General features: G+C 50.1%; 7 protein-coding genes across 7 annotated transcripts; 3 read left to right on the forward strand and 4 right to left on the reverse strand.

Annotated features, from left to right (window-relative positions):
• Positions 1-439: 439 nt before the first annotated feature.
• Positions 440-2,840, reverse strand: M430DRAFT_126716 (hypothetical protein). The gene is made up of 6 exons (XM_024861998.1): positions 2,544-2,840; positions 2,478-2,491; positions 2,317-2,349; positions 1,877-2,267; positions 976-1,827; positions 440-897 (listed from the first exon to the last, which is right to left on the reverse strand). Exons 1-6 carry the CDS (start codon positions 2,603-2,605, stop codon positions 711-713), a joined length of 1,539 nt encoding a protein of 512 aa, XP_024717706.1. The 5' UTR covers positions 2,606-2,840; the 3' UTR covers positions 440-710.
• A 902-nt stretch (positions 2,841-3,742) lies between these two features.
• On the reverse strand, positions 3,743-5,788 carry M430DRAFT_108423 (hypothetical protein; the record flags this gene model as incomplete). The annotated part of the gene is made up of 2 exons (XM_024861211.1): positions 3,743-5,258; positions 5,322-5,788. The coding sequence occupies 2 exons, from the start codon at positions 5,786-5,788 to the stop codon at positions 3,743-3,745; spliced, it is 1,983 nt and encodes a 660-aa protein (XP_024717707.1).
• Positions 5,789-6,698: 910 nt separating this feature from the next.
• M430DRAFT_30451 (hypothetical protein) lies at positions 6,699-12,326 on the reverse strand (the record flags this gene model as incomplete). The annotated part of the gene is made up of 2 exons (XM_024865948.1): positions 6,699-8,662; positions 8,711-12,326. The coding sequence occupies 2 exons, from the start codon at positions 12,324-12,326 to the stop codon at positions 6,699-6,701; spliced, it is 5,580 nt and encodes a 1,859-aa protein (XP_024717708.1).
• Positions 12,327-13,317: 991 nt separating this feature from the next.
• Positions 13,318-13,975, forward strand: M430DRAFT_21889 (hypothetical protein; the record flags this gene model as incomplete). Its single annotated transcript, XM_024864589.1, has 2 exons — positions 13,318-13,461; positions 13,511-13,975. 2 exons carry the CDS (start codon positions 13,318-13,320, stop codon positions 13,973-13,975), a joined length of 609 nt encoding a protein of 202 aa, XP_024717709.1.
• Positions 13,976-14,142: 167 nt separating this feature from the next.
• On the forward strand, positions 14,143-14,559 carry M430DRAFT_175593 (hypothetical protein). The gene has a single exon (XM_024863701.1). It carries the CDS (start codon positions 14,309-14,311, stop codon positions 14,543-14,545), a length of 237 nt encoding a protein of 78 aa, XP_024717710.1. The 5' UTR covers positions 14,143-14,308; the 3' UTR covers positions 14,546-14,559.
• Positions 14,518-15,007, reverse strand: M430DRAFT_36829 (hypothetical protein). The gene has a single exon (XM_024867001.1). It carries the CDS (start codon positions 14,885-14,887, stop codon positions 14,573-14,575), a length of 315 nt encoding a protein of 104 aa, XP_024717711.1. The 5' UTR covers positions 14,888-15,007; the 3' UTR covers positions 14,518-14,572.
• Positions 15,008-16,030: 1,023 nt separating this feature from the next.
• M430DRAFT_21891 (hypothetical protein) lies at positions 16,031-17,466 on the forward strand (the record flags this gene model as incomplete). The annotated part of the gene is made up of 2 exons (XM_024864590.1): positions 16,031-16,347; positions 16,404-17,466. The coding sequence occupies 2 exons, from the start codon at positions 16,031-16,033 to the stop codon at positions 17,464-17,466; spliced, it is 1,380 nt and encodes a 459-aa protein (XP_024717712.1).
• Between the last annotated feature and the right edge of the window lie 915 nt (positions 17,467-18,381).

Raw genomic sequence — 18,381 nt, forward strand, 5'->3', positions numbered from 1 at the left:
TCCTTTCCTTTCCTTTCCTTTCCTTTCCTTTCCTTTCCTTTCCTTTCCTTTCCTTTCCTTCTAGCACCCCTCAAAAGTTGCAAACTCACCATATATATCATATATGCTCACTCACCTACTCACACATCATTAGAAAAAGTCAAAGACACAATATATTTGAGAGTTCGTATAAGCTATACCGTGGCCAACGATCCGAAGAACGAAAGTTTTGAGATCCCAGCCATGGGCGTATGTCACGTGGTAGAGCTTGAGGATAGGGAGAAAGGAGAAGGAGAGGTGGGCCTGTTCACGGATAGGTTTGAGGTTTATTTGGATATGGGACCGGTGGCGAAGAGGATGGAGGAGGTGGCCCAGGTGGGGAAGGGGAAGGGGGAGGAGGGGAGGGTGTGATTTATATATATATATATATAAGGTATATAAGGTATATATATGATGATATGTGGATTTGCTTTTAATACGGGTACTCCTTCAGAGGTATCTAGGAGGGAGAAGGAGATGTTCAAACTGATGGAACTCCAGCACGTCGTAAATTCCTTGCAAAGGTCCTTTTCTTCCCCTGCAAATTGATTCAAGATTTACTCCTGCAAGTGACCTGCGAGGTGACTAGATACTATGTCCGATAATAAATCAATGGTTACTCCATCTTTTCTCTCCTGATATATAATATATTCCTCCAGACTCCATACGAAGAGCTAGCAAAGGAAAAGGCCTCAGATCCGAATCTCGGTATGTTCAACAGTAGCGTCAGACTCAGTGGCTCCCTTGCGCACATCAGGACTAGTAGTAGTCTCTTGGACGTGCGAAGTTTCCTTCTCATGGATCTCAGTCCTTGGGTTAGCAGTTTCCTCATCACCAATAGCTTTAGCGCTCTCCGTAATTCCGAAGAGGTCATCCATTCTATAGATGGATGTCATTAGCACCTAAAACCAAGTCATAGATATCAATCATATCATTCTATATCACAATGTAACGTACCTTTCTAAACTCAAGCCCTTAGTCTCGGGAATCAAAAAGTAGACAAAGAAGAACATCGACATGCAGAAGCAGCCGAAGATGAAGTAGGTCCCATACCCGGCTCGTCCTACCGTGACCAGCATATGCGGCACCGCCTGAGCGACGACGAAGTTGAAGAGCCATTGCGTGGCAGCTGCAAGTGCGACGTTCATAGCTCGTAGTCGGGCGGTAGGGATCTCCGAGACGATGATCCAGCAGCAGGGACCCCAGCCGAATTGGAAGAAGGCTGCGAAGAGGAAGATGCAGGTCAGGGCGAAGTAGCCGACGGGAGGGATCGTGGCCCCTTTGATGGGGGGATCAAAGCGGACGTAGAAACCGATGACGAACATTGCGAGGCCTTGGGCGATTGAGGTCCAGAGCAGTGAGCGTCTTCTTCCGAGTGAGTCTGCGGCGAGCAGCAGGAAGGCTCCGCAGGTTACCATTTTTACAACGCCATAAATACCGGTGGCGAAGAGAGAGCTGGTAGTAGTGCTGATCCCCAAGTCCTCGAATATTAATGGAGCATAGTAGTTGATGGCGTTCGTCCCAGTCATCTGTTGGCAAACCATAAGCCCGATGGAGAGGAGAGCTCTGTTTCTGTTTCCCTTGATGGTCCACATCTCTCGCTGCAAATCCATAAAGGTTGAGCCGCCGATTAAACGACGTTCATTGTCAAGTTGCTCTGCCATCTCTGCCAGTGCGTCTTTGACGTAAGGATGATCTGGGGCGAGATTACTGACGCGAGACAAGACTGCTGTTGCCTTTTCCCAGTTATCTCGTCGGGCCAGCCATCTGGGAGACTCGTTACATAAACATATCCCCGTGAACAAAGAGCTTAACTAGATCAGCTACTTCCTAAGCACAGAGGAAGAAAAAGACATACAGAGCCGGAAGACACTGAAGCGCTAACGGGACCTGCCAAGTGGCATTTCCAGTCATGCTCTTTAGAGTCCCATAGTTGACCCAGAAGCTTAACATTGTTCCACACGCGATGAATAGTTGATACAAACCTGTTAACCCACCGCGGATGGCTCGGGGGGCATTTTCGCTCACGTACAGTGGTGTTAACATGCTAGCTGCTCCAACCCCAAAGCCAGCAACTAGTCGTCCCACATAAAGAGCGGACAAGTATCCAGAAGCGGAGCACTGGATTATAATACCAAGTATTGTGACGCCAGATGCGATAAGCAGCGCAGGTTTCCTTCCCCAGCGGTCTGCGACATAGTAGGCTATCAATGAGCCGAAGAAGCACCCAGCTTGAAGCGTGCTAACGACTTCTAGAGGTCAGAAAAATCAGAGGGATAGTCATTGGGGATAACTTACTGTTGCTGTTTAAGTTGGCCGCAGTGGAGGCAGCTTCAGAAATCAGCTCTATGTTCCTGAAATATGACCAAGTCTGGAATAGACTCCCAGAGTGAAAGGAGGATGTCAAACTCTATTCCCTGACTAGATAGCAAACAAAATTCGTAATCTGGAGAACGTACTGATGTGATATGATCTGGCAAGTATTAGTATACGATCAAGTTTGGAGGGAATGAGCAACAACGTACTTTATGAAAGACGGCATAACTATTACTCCACCAATAGTACCTATATCCCACCCAAATAGCATACCGCCAAAGCAAGCTTTGAGATGTCAGCAAGTCAAGTTCCATAATTGCTCCCTTTGGCCCATCACATCCTTTCAAACACCGGACTTCAGTGACTTGCAAAATCAGATCAACGTTTCAGAATCAACCTCAAGCCTAACCACCGAGGACTTCTTGAGGATAATCCGCGTTAAGTAACTTATGGCAACATGCTTCGCTCAACACAGCATATCATACTAGAGCTCTGCATCTCAGAAGACATACCTGAGCAAGCCAAAGCAAATACCCGCCATCCTTCATTCATCAGTCTTATTCGTCGATCAATGGCTCATCACCAACCGTATATCTCTGGCGGATCCCTTATGAACTCTGGTCAGCAAGTGAAAGGGGAGATTCTCTGAAGGGACTGACTTCTTCATCGCCTCATTTCTTACAACACGCTGCAGAAGCTTTACACCGAGCCCCATTATTGCGGTTTGATAGAGTCAACTTTGTAGAAGTGATGTTTCGATACCCCGGACCGTATGTACCCAAGCTTCTTCTCCAACGTTTCTGAGAACGAAACCGTAGAGGGAAAAGCAAACGTGGCAGCAAGAGAGAAGGATTAGTCGCAATGGAAGAGACGTGAAGTCATCAAGCTCACTTGAGTGTGTTCCATCCCAGGATGACATATGACTTCCTTTTACTCCCCCATATCTGGATAAATACCCCGGATAATACCGGTCCACATTGTTTGCGGGGAGAAACCCTGGTTCTGATCGACCAAGGGGCCAGAGGCTAGAGCGGATAAAAACCGTTGAGCTTCAAGAGCTCGCGGAGAAACATGTACCGCACAATACCCCGCATCGGAGAGGAATCCAGATGTTGATGGTGATTGGAGACGATCTGCATCTCGAGTTGGCTTCGTCGACTTTTACGGTAGATGCTCCGCGCCCAGATCGTCCAAATCTGGGGACGCATACGTACCAGTCAGTTTTCTGGAATATTTGTCAAATTCCAAAATTTCTAGCTGTATTGAAGATCTCCCAAAATAACACTACAGGTCATCAGAGGTTGACCAAACTGCTGAGCCTTAAATGTATCTTAATCTCTCGTGAGCTCAAGTCTATAGTCTCACGCTTATTGGCTGGGTATAAGAGACCAGTCAGAACTGTAGTTTCTCAGAGGACACTGATCTCATCCATCAGCCACCTTGGAATGACAGGCCTATTCTTCCAGCCGTCCAGAAAGCTTTCTGGCGTCACGCCATCTCCTGAAGGCTTAGCGTAAATACCTGACACATACCAGACCGTCTCCCCTTTATTCACCGTATGCTGCAATGTTGGGATGATAGTCCTACTCTCCACAAGATTCGAGTTCGGGTCAGCATTGACATGCATTGCGGTACGGCCGCTTGCCCCCAGATCTACGATGCCTACAGCTCCCTTAGAAACCGCAATGGCACCAACTGCGCCGGGGGAACTTCCCTCGGGGGTATTGAGGTCGTAATTCCCAATGATCTTTGGAATGGTGCCTTCGTTTTTCTCGGCATCATACAGATCAAGAGATCGGCCATCTAGCTTCCTTTCGTTGCAGATTGCAAACGATCCATCTGCGGTCATCAGTTCTCGGCCGGCTTCGAGCTTATGGGCTCGCAGATGCCAATTCGGTGTCGCTTCAACCGGGGGTATGAGATAGGTCTTAATTGTAACATCGGGAAACGGTTTCCATATTGACTTCAGCACCGGTAGCTCGTCATGGGTCTCAATAACAGCCACTTCGCAGAGTCGGCGAGTTTTCCAGACCTCTCCCCCATCATCTGACAGCCCGAGCTGAGAAGCAAGCGCAAATTGCTCAAGCGTAAAACATCCCGTCGGTACAGAGTAGCCGTACGCACTACTATAAGCAAAAGAGCCATATTTGGCATGTGTACCCTTCATGGGATAACTGCATGCTTGTCCGGACGACAAGAGAAGTCGATGGCCGCCAAGATAGCTTATGATATGCCCTGGATGCTTCAAAGATTTGATTTTTGGCAACAGAGCTGTTGGATATGGTTCTTCCTTCGAGGTCCAGAAAGGATGGTTTTCCGGTACAGCAAGGCAGATGAATGCCAGACATGCCCACATTGGACTCTGTGGAGAGTTATAATTCTCGGCCATGTACATATTTGGAAAGCAATATCCAATAGTCAAGGTCCCAGTCGAGCTCCAGATTTTCCCTTGAGTCTGCCACCAACGCAAGTTTCTCAGGAGGAGTCCTTTCACAACACCCCAGGTCAGTGGAGCCGGCAATTCGACATCTGCGTAAGCTAAAGCTCCCCAGAAAGATGCCATAGCAAAACGATACCCAACACTACGTCCGAATGGGATGGCTCTCCCTTCTTCGTCAAAGTAGTGGATAAAGTCTAGAGCGAAGTCTTGCGCTCTTGTTTTGAACTCGGCAGCTTTCGCCGGGTCATCGTCCCCAGCCAGTTTCGCATAGAGTAACTGCAGGAACTGAATCGCAAAACTTCCACTATAATAATCCTGTTGCCAAATCCCCTCGGGTCCGTCATTTGACCACCCATTTCCGCGGAAGAATGAGTTGAGGTGTATGATATCCTGCTCAATCCGTTCTTGGGAGTATTTCCCGCCGTTCTTCTTCAAACCAAGATTGGCAAAGACTCTAAACCAGAGCCAGTTTGTATTCGGCATACTGTAAACAGTTAGTATAAAGGAATGATTCCAAAGTGGGTTCACGTGATATGCTCGCACATACTTCTTCGAATTGATCGAATTACCTAGCCATGCCTCGACATTCGCTCTCTCCCTTTCAGACAGCGAATCCCAGAAAACAGGCGCCACAGCTAGCATAAATCCAAGAGGGCACATCTCGACCATCCTCTGATCGTTATCCCTCGGATCCCCCCAATATTCAGGGCTTTCGGGATCCGTCCCTGACCTGAGACCTTGGATCCACCATTCAGTACCGTGATATGTTCCTCCGCCTGCAAGCAAACTCCCAAGAGCCCACATAGGTCGGCATATTCCCTCAATCTCTGCAGCAGTATTGTCAAACCGGACGGCTGTGCCACCGGGGACTCTGATACGCGCTTTGTGGGGTGAGAAATGAGGCAGCAGGGGATCAAGAAGGGTCTTGACCAGCTCTTGTACTGAAGCACGATCCGTAATATCAACCTTGGAAAAGGGATGCACGTCACCATATCCCAATACCAACGGCTTCATTTTGTCGCGAGGAGTGGTCGTCATGATGATGGCGAATACAGCACCGAAAACAAGTGAACCGAGGTTATACGCGTTGAGAAAAGATGAGATTTACTTACTTGCCTCGATGATATACAACATGATCATGGAATACATACAGCGCCGTCAAGAGCATACATCTGGTATTCATGCATTTTGCCTAAATGCTGATAAATGTCGTTGACCCCGCTCGACATATTCTCTCCTATTTAAGCGAATCCATCGGGCACACCTGACTTTCTTACACGTGACCGTTCCTACTTTCTCTCACCACCTGCACTCCTCATCTAAACCCATTCACACACACCCTTAGAGAGACTCACAGTAAAGCAAGATTAAGCCATTAAATTTGACAGGTAATAAACATAATTATTAAGGAATAATCTGTATGATCATTGTTAAAAGCAACCTTGTTAGTCTAGCCAGCTCCTCTCCATCTGGCTAAGTACCTCGAGTCTAAATCCACCTCCTCACAATAGTGATTAGACAGGGAAAGAATACGGAGGACTACCGTGAGGTCAAATATATATTGATTGCATTGAAGGGGTAATTAGGCGCCAAACAATGCGCACGCACGCTATGCAAGAAGGGATATCGCTAACCATTCAGCATCCAGCCAGCCAGTCGAGCTATCCAGGCACACATATGCTACAGAGCCACCCGGTAGCATTCCGTCTCTCCCTTTTCCCCCTGACTGGCTCTCCTCTTTCTTCTCTTCCTCTCTCTTCCCCACTATCCTTTCCCCAAAGAGTTCTTCAACCTTATAGGACTCAGGAAAAATTACAACGGACGAAGGAGGTCCAGATCCAATCGGGGCGGAACTTTGGACATTCATCCATCAATTTGAAGCACTAGACATTACAAAGCCTTTATCTCCCCAAACCATTACACTTCAATCATCCAGCGCTATAGGCTTCTTCTCCGACCCGTCCGGACTTGGAGGGCTGATTATTGTTGTAGGCGTAGGCGGGAGCTTAGGCGTAGGCGGATTTTGGCCATCCTCTGATGCAGGCGCTTCTATCGTTGTTTGCGCTACTGCTTCTTCTTCTGCTTCTGGGCTGGCTTCGCGTTTGCCTGTTTCCCCTTCGCCTGCTTCTTCTTCGCCAACTTCCTCTGGACCAGCTTCTTCATGACCGGCATCTCCTTTGTCGGCATCTCCGTGACCAGCTTCTTCTTGACCGGCATCTCCTTTGTCGGCATCTCCGTGACCGGCATCTCCTTTATCGGCATCCCCGTGACCATCTTCCCCGTGACCATCTTCTCCGTGGCCATCTTCTCCGTGACCAGCTTCTTCATGACCAGCTTCTTCATGACCAGCTTCTCCATGACCAGCTTCTCCTTGGCTGGCATCCGCTTGGCCAGCTTCTCCGCCGGCATGTTCGGATACACTCGCCACTTTCTCTCTGCGCCGCCGTCGAGCCTTCCTTTCCTCCTCCGCGTTATCTCTTCGCCGTGCTCTTCGAATGCTTTCCCTTCGATCATTTGCATCTCCATCCTCCGTATTGTCTGCTCCTCTCATTCCTTGCAGCAATAGAGCAGCCCGCTCGGCAATATCGTCTTCTGAAGCCTCCTTGATTGTCTCTGGAGGGGCCGCCGTACTTTCGGTTTCCAGGGTTTCGGGTCCTTTCAAGCCCTCTTCTACTTCAGGTATCTCATCCGCATCGGGTATCTTCTGCCCTGAGGCAACGCGAACTTGATGGCGAGTCTGCAGTCGTGCTCTTCTCCTCCGATCTCTTTGATCCCTCGCCTGTGGCGCGGCAGCTCGTAATTTTTCAAGCAGGGAGTCCATCGCTCCGGTCGAGATTGGCGAAGGGGGTGAACCATCCGAAGAACCACTGACCTTCAACTGCTGCGCGCGCTTCCGTTTCATTGATTCCTCGTTACGCTTCTTGGTGATCTCCATGGCGATGTTCTTCTCTCTCGACTTCTTCCACTCCGTGACGAATGTAGCCAGTTTGGAAAAGAAGTCCCGCCGTGCGTTGTCATCACTGGGGTCTTCGCCATAAAAGACCATAATATCATCGTACGTACGAACCATATCTTCCAAGTAAAGTTGCATCTGTTCGGCCTTTCGTCTAGCCTCCTTCATACATCTTTGAACAACTTGGCTGACACGATCTTGCGGGTGGAACTTCTTTGGATCGCTGAGATTGCCCGAGTCAAGTGACATTTGCACGTTCTTGATGTTATCGATGTAGCGTTTCGCGTCCTGTTGGAGTTGCTCCACGTTCAGTTTCTGAGCAGTGATTACACCACCAATGTCCTCGGTGAAGCCTTCCCATTCAGGATATTGAGTTCGAACGATACGCTCAACGAGATCTGCGAAAGTCGACTCGTTCTTATCATCCTTAACCATACCAAGACGCGCGAGCGAGCTCAGCTTGAAACCGCTTGCTTGCTTGTTGGAATCGTTCATGTAGTTGCCTATGTCAAGAATGAGACCCAGGACATTCATCAAAGACACAGAATCTCGTAATGATTCCGAAACTGATACGATTTGTCTGAGCTTTTCGGAAACCTCATCATATTCATGTTCGTATGTTCTGGTCAGCGAGAGTGCTCGCATTCTCGACTTCCAGTAGTGGTGAAGCTCAAATGCGGTCTGCAGATAAATCTGATCTTCTCGTGTGAGTTCGGAGGGGTCCTGTTCTCGATTCTCCTTATTCGCATCCGGTCCGGTCCAGTCTTTGCTATAAGGCGCCATTAACTTGGCCGTGTTTTCTGGGATATTGCACATATCCTCTTTTTGCAAAAAGTTCATGACGACATTGTTATCAAGCACTTCCTTGTCGCAATGAATTATCATCTGGACAACCCTTTCGACGGAGTAAGAAGAGAATTTGGCGAGGGAAATTTCTAGGTACTATTAGCATTATGTCACTGGACCATACAGAGAATACTTACGGAAATTCCTCATGAGATCGTTAGAGATGATCTGCTTCTTGTCTCCCTTCTTGCTCGTGCCGTTGCCAATCTTCTTGATTTCCTTGGCCATGAAGAGCTTCTCGACTTCATCAAGGACACCCTTCCTGGTAAGCTCAGCATATTTCTGTTCCTTTTCGGCTATCGTTGGCGCGTGTGCAGCCCAATGAGTGGTCATAGGAGTGTCGACCTTCTCCCAATGCAAAGCCTTGAGCTTCTTCTTAGGTCGAGCCACAGGTAAGCCAATGGTAGGAACCGCATTGTACATAGGTTGAGCCAAGAAGTGGCCTGAGGCTTTGCCTGGCATAGGAGGTGGAGGTGGTGCCCCAGGGATGCGTGGGGCTCCCGGCATTGGCGGCGGGGGCGGTGGGGGTGGTGGACCTCCTCCGAATCCGGGCGGAGGGGGTGGCGGTGGAGGCGGGGGACCTCCGAATCCGGGCGGAGGGGGAGGCGGGGGCGGGGGCGGTCCGCTAAATCCAGGAATTTGCCCTGGCATGGGAGGAGGAGGTGGCGGCGGAGGGGGTGGTGGGCCATTGAACCCTTCTTCGACCTTGGATGCCTCCTCATCGCTGGGTGTCTTAGGAGACTGGGATTCGATACTTGGGTGCGAAGGGCCTGTGGTAACTCCGTCACCCTCTTCATCATCACTTGCATCGAGGCGCTTGACTTTAGAGGCCATTTCATCCATGTACTCTGGTGTCTGTTTCGGCCGCCTCAGCTCGACAAGGCGTGGTTTTTCGTAAACGGTACCATCGTCCTCTCCTTCCCTTCCAGCTTCCGTTTCCGCTTCCTCTTCCTCATCATGGAGCGATTCTTGTGAATTGATGGGTTTCCGGGGTATCTTTGTTTGTCGGGCAACACTACCGAGCATACTATTCGCGAAGTCACGAGGTGGAGTGCCCCCGTCGGCTTGTGGTTCACCATCCATTGCTTCACGAAGCGCCCGGAGTCTGTCAGAAGGACCTGCAGCATCACCCCAAATTCTACCTTCGAGTTTGTACTGCGTCTTTTGTCGCTCGATTTGCATTTCAAGGCGATCCATGAGCTTCTCACGGTCAAGTATCCCTTTCATCTGGGATGGATCGCTCGCTCCCACGCCACCCTTCGCAGCATTTGACGCCGCAATGTCCTGAGCATCACGAAGCATAAGATACAGCTCTCTCGTTTCCAATTCATTGCGTTGAGCCTCTTTGGCACGAATAGTCTGGAGGTTCTCTACTTCGCTCTTCAGCGCATCTGCTTGCCGTCGCTGGACTTCTATGATTTGGGCTTGTTCCTCCAACTGCTTTTGCAGCTTCTTAACCATTCCGTCCGCGCCAAGCTCGATCTGGGCCCTCATTTCATCACGTTCGGCCATTGCCGAATCGGCAACCTGGCGTGCCTCTGTGACTTCATCGAATGCTTGACGGGCTTCCGAGTCCGTGTGTAGCTTATCGAGCAGACTCTGAACGGTAAAGTTGAGGCTTTGCTTCAGGTCCATATCCGGCAACCTTCTATCCATAGCAACATAGCTCAGCATCGAGTCAACCAGCTGGAACATACGTAGCCGCTCCTCCCCGTCATTATCCCGGATGAGCAAAAGATGTTGCAGCGCCGATATGAAGTAATCCTGGGTCCTACTGCCTTGAACCTTCTGCATGATGGCATCGACAATTTGAACTGGGTCATTCAGGTCTTTCATTTCCCCTTCTATACTATCTTTCATGCTGCTGTTCTCTCGTTCCAGGAGATCCTCGTAATCGATGGCCTCGTTCGTCCGGAACCGTTCGATCTGCTTGTCGATCACATCGTATTGAAAGCCTTCCATCTTCGTCAAGATCCGCTTGATACCACATGCTGTGAACTGTGCCCGGATGTGGACTCGAAGTTGCAAATCCTTTTCAGGGGCATCGACAATCATATTAATCAAGAACAAGGTAGCCACAGCGTACTCCATGAGAAGGTTCTCCATGCCGATGCCACCACTCCGCACTTCTTCACTGGCTCCCACAAGACTGCCCATCTTGCCTCGGCCATCAACCGTGACCTCAACAACACGCATCCATGCATCAAAGCGGCCATTTTCCCCTTGCTGGTTTTTGACATAGTCCAGAGCCTGGATGACTTTCAGGTGCCCTTGACCATCTGCCCAGTGACACAAGAATGTCAAGACTTCACTGACGAGTTTCCGGGTCGTTAATCGGGGGGAAATCAAAGAAGTAGCCAAGGCCACAATAACTTGTTGGTGGGCCAGGGCATCGTCGGCTCCATATTTGTTGTTCATGAGAGCCTTTAAACACTTCACGATATCATACTCGCGATCCAGGTCCTTGTCGCTAGTCGAACCGTCCACGGGTGATGGACCTTGAGCCTGCCTTCGATTGAGTTTCCCAAGCACATTTGTGAGAGCTACCTGTCCCTGGCATTCCACAAAGGTCTTCACCCATCCTATAGGTTGTGTACGTAGGCTGACAGCCAAACTCGCCAATTGCTTCGCGGAGATACTGTTATCCATAACCTTCCTCACAAACCACTCCGGAGTGCCCTCTTCCTCGGCATTGGCAAGCATTTCCATCGCGGTGCCGTATTGCCCTGTCTGTCTAGCAGTTGTCCGCCGCTTCTGCTCGCCCTGCCATTCCGTCAAACGATCTTGGTGGACCAACGTCCATTTCTTCGCTGCCGGATATGCCATCATCTGCCTCCGTGCTTGATCTGGAAGGTTCTGCCATCCACGCTTCTGCATCAATTGTAAGAACTGTTCCTCTATTACTCGGTCATCGGTCGGCTTGGTGATATTAAAGCTATCGTGGCCAGAAGAGCCAGAGTGGTGAGAAAACTTGCTGAGGCGATGCGATTCTCGGTTCGGAGCATGGTAGGATGGGGACAAAGAATTATTGGAATGCAAATGCGGCGCGGAAGGTCTCGTCGTGCTGGCCGAGGAGAAAACGCTCGATCGCTCAGTAGCTGTGTCCGACTGTTCGAATGAGCTTCGTCCGTATGCGGAAGATGCGCTGGCCGTTTCCGATCCTGGTCCTGGTCCTCCACCGTACAATCTCTGGTCATATGTGCGCGCGTTCAATGAGCTTGCCGCGCTCGACCTCCCTGGACCCCACTGCTGCAGCTGTGTCGTGCGATTCCCAGTAGACGCCATTGTAACATTCGACGCTCCCGGCGGGGGGCGCGGCCCCGATGGATGCGAGCTTCCATGGGCGATAGTTGATGGATCGAAAGATGGATACTGGTGGAAGTCCCCTCCTCCATTATTCAGATGATGTGGCAACGGTTCCCTTCGCGCAGGCATTTGTTCACTCCTTGGTAGGTAGTCCACCGGTATTGGCGATCTGCTGTTTGCGGATACGCTGTCGTAGGGAATCGACGTTATTACACCCGCCGTCATGTTGATTCCCCCCGGGTCCGCGCCAGGCGAATACGGCATATCTATTGACACGACGGACGATTCCCGTGTGTGCCGCGATGATTTCGATCCAACAGAGCTTGCCTTATCCGAGTCTCCTGCTAGAGGTTTACCATCCTCACTTTTCTTCTCCTTTTTGTTACCTCTCGAAAAGAACGACTTGCCGCCAGAGGTCTGTCTGGTCTTGCTATCTGCTGCTGACATGATCGCAGACGCGCGAAATAGGCGTTATGGCAACGGCTCTGCCAAGTATCCTTATTCCCCGGTTGTATGTGCGCCTCGCCTCGAAAAGGTTGGTTGCTGTGTTCATCTGTGTCTCAGATTTTATTGATTTGCATCATGCCACTTCGATGTCCAGAGATGGTCTTTCCTGAGTCGTTCTGCATTGGGATGTAGTTAGCATGAGTATGCTCCAGTCTGCGACGCCGCAGGAGCCCTGGTCAGATAATGGCCGAGGATGCTGATTGACAATCGATGAACTCACGCGCCCACGAGATTGCCGCCCTCTCCAACGATAGGAATCCCTCCCCGCAGTGCTGGAGGTCCCGGGCAGGCAGAAGACAAGCAGCAGATCTGGGAGAAGCCGACTCTCGCAGGCCGGCGGGCTCTCTCTGCGGCTGTTCGATTGGTTGAGGGTTGGAAACGGTCGTCCTCGAGGATGCTGCACACCACAGCTTCTCCCGGGGCCACAGGCCGTTCTCTCGAAAGAAAGCAGGGTAGCAATGCCAATCAGGAAAACCCAAGGGTTGGTAGAGCAGAAGAGGGTATGCAGACGCGGATGCAGGGTGAGGTGAAGGATGTTCGTCCGTGTCCAAGGTACGGAGTATACCGATCACAGTGCTATACCACGACCGACTTCCTTCGCCCCTAATAGACGATTGGGGGGTGGTGATGCGCGTTAAAATTACTGTATATTATGCCTAAAAGAGGTTAAATTAATTAAACTCCCCGTAGCGAGTCCCCTGAATGGCTAAAAATACAATTATATATTCCGTAATTACCAGGAACCGCTCCCGCGAACCACGGCAGCGCAATCGACCATCCAAACCGCCAACAGTGACGGTAGTCCTACTCCGTATAGCTACTTCATCATCATTTATTTATTAATAACTCCTCCCATTTGGCGAGACGCACTGTGCCGCTCTTGATGGGTAGATATCGTCGATAAGTTTATTTCACATTGCTTCCCGTTGGAATGCCCGTCGTCCAGCAATCACCTCACCTTCAGAGATCTGGAGGCCAAGGAGACGTTTACTTTCCCCATCCCGCACCCAACGCACCAGGAAACGAAGACGAGGAAGCCCAGGCCAAGATGGGTTCCACTGTATCATTACTCAAAGTACACTCCTCTCTCTGTGTGATGCACGCCACAGCTGATGTCTTGCTAGACCCTGATCATCCCTGCGCTTATCTCTCTCGTCCTCTACCTCGTCATCTCATATCTCGTCGTGCCTGTGTGGAAACGGTACCGGGCGCGGTACAGCAATTATCTGCCATTAAACACGATATCCACGCATACCACAAGCGTTCGACAACGGATACACGGTGCCCTGGTCGGTGCTATGGTTCGGTGGCTTCTGCCGTCCACATGGAGAGCGGAGTTTGCAAGTTCCCGACAGGCTGTTAGTGCACAAGACGGGTCAAGCGATTTCGATGAGGATGACGGGGAAGAACTGTATGAGGTCAATGACGTCGATCGGAACAGGCGAGAGGCCTTGTCGCTGGATGCGCAGAGGGGAAGAGAGGATAGCGAGAGACGGCTGAGCAGAGATCTAGAAGAAGGCTTTAAGGACGACAGTGAAGATGAAGAAGACGATACAAGCGAGGTGGGAAATCAGGGTGCGTTGCGCTGATGTGAAATCATAGAGTTTGGCTATATCGTATGCCCAAAACTACCTGTATACCCTCCTTTACGCCCACCGACTCAGCAGCTGCTGAAGAGCGCCCAAGTGCAATTATATTAGATACCCAGTCCAGCGAAAAGAATCATGAGTCCAACTCCTCCCATTCAAACAAGCCCGAACTCCCGCTCTCACCATTGATACCGGCGCTCCTGCTCGAAGTCCCCAAACAGCGCATCGATTTCCGCCTCCCAGTCACTCCTCAGCTGTGCGATTCTCCAGTCTACGCTCTGCACTGTACTCCGACAGCGGCCTCCAAAAACCCTTGTGAGATTCAACATCTTCATGCTCTGCGAAGCCCGTTCCTCCAACAGTCTTTTCTCCTTCCTTAGCCTGAGCTCCTCTTTCAGCCTCCTATCCCCTCTACACGCCAGACACTTAGCCGGCATATCCTTCTCAGACACGCACTTTGGCGCCTGCGCAACATCGCAGGACTTGATGACGTGCCCACATTCGCGATATACCATGCGGCGGCGGCAGTGCGGGCAATCTTGGTATCGCGAGTCGGTTTCTAGCCACTAGAAGAGCGCAGGGAGGTCAGTATCCGGCTTAAGCAAAGACAGCGGCGTATGTATGGGGCCGCCAGAGGATGGTCTCCGAGCGCCTGGATCGATCCCGCTCAAGAGAGAGAGCTTGGAAGCGGGACAGATGGCGGAGTTGCGCCCTGAGAACACGTACTCGCGAGATGCAGATGCTGCCGAAGATATGCGAACAGGGCAAGATAGAAGCAACTTCGGTCGAGCCATCTGCGCGCGGAACCCCGAACTCCTCATTACAGATATTGCAACACTGTTCGGCCTCTTCTTGCGGCAGGGCTGAGGGCAGCGCAGGGACGGACGCGGATGCCGTGTTGATTTTGGCCATGGTCGTGAGCATATGCACTCGTGGGATATATAGAGACATAGAGCTGGGCAGTTCGTAAAAGACTCAACAACCGCAAAGCAAGGCAAGGCAATACCAGACAGAAAAGAAGTACGAGTTGTCACCAAGCCGCCCTATATAACGCAACAGGCCTATCACGCTCTCTCTTTGCGCTTTATCGTTCGACTACTTAGAGACGCAGCAGCGTGACCCCCCACTACGCCACTACCCAGCAGACCAGCAGACCACTCATCTACCCAGCACACACATATACCTGCTTTAGATCACGTCGACATTATCCAATAAGCTGCAAGTTACCCATCCCTCGCGCCCTGAACGCAATGACCAGGGCACCGCGAGCAAGACAATGGTCACAATGACGTTTTCCTCATTTGGGTCCGGAGCCAAGGTTCTGAAATGTACCTATGTGCCCACTGCAGTGTAAGATAGGGGCTTTGATAAGAAGATCGCTTGAGCCTATGTAAAGTAAGGCATGTTCAAAGGGGGAACAAGAAAGCTGTGAAGTTGGTCACCCGATACTGTGCAATGGCGGTGCATCGGCATTCGGGGTCACGAGGTGGGGTCTAAGCGCAGGGGACTCGAGGAGGGGGAGGGGAGGATGGCACGTGATGGGCTCGGAGGGGTTTACCTTTATCCGCCTCGCGTACGGAAGCGAGACACAGGTACATCGGGATGGCTCGCTTAGGTTGCTTAGCGGAACTCGCTTACTTGGCCCGGTCCGTTTGAAAATAGGTACATATTCGACAATCCACCCTTGTAGGTACCTTACCTTACCTTATTGCTTCTTCGATTGTCACAGCATCAGAATCAACTGCTTTAGCAATGCTGTCAGCGAACTTCAAATCCCCGACCAGAACAATCGCCTGCTTTAGCTCGGCCTCGAAATCATCGAATGCTAATGCAAAATCAGGACTACCTTCAGTCCATTTGCCGGATTGAAGCTCAAGAGGTCAGTTGTCGCTGGTCCTTGCCTTCTGCCTCAGGCCATGAAGGTAAATCATCTTCGGATTTAGCCAGCCCGCAAGTGTCCGCACGATTTCATCTCCTTGCACCGAAACGTCAGCGTGTTGGATCAAGCACCGAAGCCCCAAGTGATTTTCAACCTTCGCGTTTGGCAGAAGTAACATGTCAACTAGCTCGCATGGCCCACAACAGCTGAAGGACCACATCGTGCAGTCCCGCATCCACCGCGAACGCGACGAATTCATCGCAGCTATCCGTGAAGAGGACATCTGCCGCCTGGCGTCGTCGTATCACAACGGCGATCATTGCAGTTTCTTTAAGTCTCCATCTCGTGGGAGCTACAACATCTGTTATTTTGTGCGCTTTCCGTCAATTAGCTCTGGTGAAGATGTGGAGAAGTGGGTAGTACGTGTTCCTCTGGCTCCATGCCTGGCCCATGGGAGCAGGAGCAAGCTGGAGAGCGAGATTGCTACGATGCAGTAAGACCATTCCGTCTTGATCTATAGAAGCGACATTAATCGACCCTGTTTGGCAGGCTAGTAGCTGACAAGACGACAATTCCAATCCCAAAGATTTATGCGTACCGCCTTGGTGACGGTTCCGAGCCGCTATCATCGTTTGTTATTCTCGAATACATCGAGGGAGAGAAGCTCTCATACGCGCGGCTCAAGACCCTCTCGGACGAACAGCGGGAGCGCTTATACACTTCACTTGCCGATATTCACATTCAGCTAAGGAGGCTCGAGTTTTCTTCGATCGGGTGCTTGACTAATAGTCCAGAGGGATTCAACGTCCGAAAGAAAGTCACCACTATCGACATCAATATGCAAGAGCTAGAAGGTCTGCAGCCTTCCAAGATCCAAAGCTCCTTCTACAATGACAAAGACTCTCTCACTTCGGCCAATGACTACGTTGCGATGCTACTTGAGATTGCGGACAATGCGTTCGCAGAGAGTCGAAACAGTGTCTTTGAAAGAGATCAGGGCGAGGATGCTCTATATCATCTCCATATCTTCCGCGAGTATGCTAAGGGCTGGATGGATCGCCGCCTTGATCAAGGTCCGTTCGTTTTGGTCCATGGTGATTTCGAACCCTTCAACTTGATAGTGAATGATGACATGGATATTGTTTCGGTTTTAGATTGGGAATGGAGTCGCGTAGTACCTCTTCAATTTTTCAAGCCTCCATTGTGGCTCAAGAATCCTGATACCACCAAACTTGCATGGGACTTCGTCTATCAGGACTATTTGAAGAGCTTCGACCAATTCTTGAAAATCGTACGGACCCGAGAGTGCGAGAAGTATGGGAATGAGCTATTGTTTAGTGAATGGGCAAAGGCAAAGGAGGATAGTGGATTTCTTGTCGCCAATGCCTTGGAAAACTGGACCGACATCGACTGGTTCGCGAACCGATATATCAACTGGAAATGTTACAAAAACAAGGGTAACCTGGATGAACGTGTAAAGGCATTCATGAAGGAGAATCCAGCTCACGAAACACTCATTGAACGAAAACTGCGGGATGGGATTGTTTACAAGGCCGAAGCAGATAGACTTAAGGACACGACTATCAAGCCAAATCCAAGTTACACAGATTAGTCGAGTCCGCTTCAACATATTCCACCATGAAGCACTTCTTTCATTAGCTATGGAAAGATACTATCTGCGTTAGTCCGACTGTTCCACAGATAGCTTTTGGAGGGCTATAATCATCACGGGGACATCATACCTTCTCGTCAGACGCATCATCCGAAGCTCGCTAGGTTGAATTCATCGTCTCTTCCAAATCTTCCAACCCACTCTCCACTCTGGAATAGTCCTCCTCCAAGCGAGCGATGTGAGTTCGAGGGCGTCAATTATGTCTTGATGGTTGAGACTAGACGACGATTTACCTCGAGCGGCTTTTGCTGCTTTTAAAGATGATGATGTGAATTTCTGGGCTTCATCGTCCATCGGTCTAGAGCTTGTGTCTTATCACCGTCCTGATCACAGGCATTCTGTTCCAGGGATAGACATAGGACCCCAGCTTTCAAAAACTCAAAGCCTCCACATCAAGTACAAGCCCATCCTAGGTTTTCCCCCAGATACGGTTATTGTCTGGGATCTCATCTATTGCATCTTTGATTCCATTTGCTAAGTGAAAGACGGCTGAAGCTTGGGTTCGGTTCGAACGCTTCATTCCTGTAAGGCGTCTAGGTCAGTTTCATCTTTTTAGCAAAATCCAAAAGGGAAGAGTTAATCTGCCTAGCCAGGGGCGGCATACTCACCACAGGAATCTGATCAAAGCAACAATAAGCACATATGCCTACAAGAGTAGTCTGTCTTTAAGGGTCTAGTCTATTTACTTTTCTTCTCTTACCTTATCTTACTAAGTTACTAATAATTTACTTGTTTAATTAGCTTCAAGAATCTTGTCAACTGTTACTCTATTATACGCTTAGCTTTAGAGAAGCAAGCTACATGAAGGCTTGTTATATGGACACTATAGTAGTCTTATTAAGTTCTCAAGAGATC

This window comes from Amorphotheca resinae, assembly GCF_003019875.1.
Source record: "Amorphotheca resinae ATCC 22711 unplaced genomic scaffold M430scaffold_11, whole genome shotgun sequence".
Classification (NCBI taxonomy): Eukaryota; Fungi; Ascomycota; class Leotiomycetes; order Helotiales; family Amorphothecaceae; genus Amorphotheca; species Amorphotheca resinae.

Bases quoted from the DNA above. Each gene is read 5' to 3' on its own strand.
- M430DRAFT_175593 (XM_024863701.1), top strand. From the start codon at position 14,309: ATGCTCTGCGAAGCCCGTTCCTCCAACAGTCTTTTCTCCTTCCTTAGC.
- M430DRAFT_36829 (XM_024867001.1), bottom strand. From the start codon at position 14,887: ATGGCCAAAATCAACACGGCATCCGCGTCCGTCCCTGCGCTGCCCTCA.
- M430DRAFT_126716 (XM_024861998.1), bottom strand. From the start codon at position 2,605: ATGCTATTTGGGTGGGATATAGGTACTATTGGTGGAGTAATAGTTATG. The intron at 1,828-1,876 runs GTATGTCTTTTT...GATCTAGTTAAG, and splicing joins CTTCAGTGTCTTCCGGCTCT to CTCTTTGTTCACGGGGATAT. The intron at 898-975 runs GTACGTTACATT...ATCCATCTATAG, and splicing joins AAGGGCTTGAGTTTAGAAAG to AATGGATGACCTCTTCGGAA.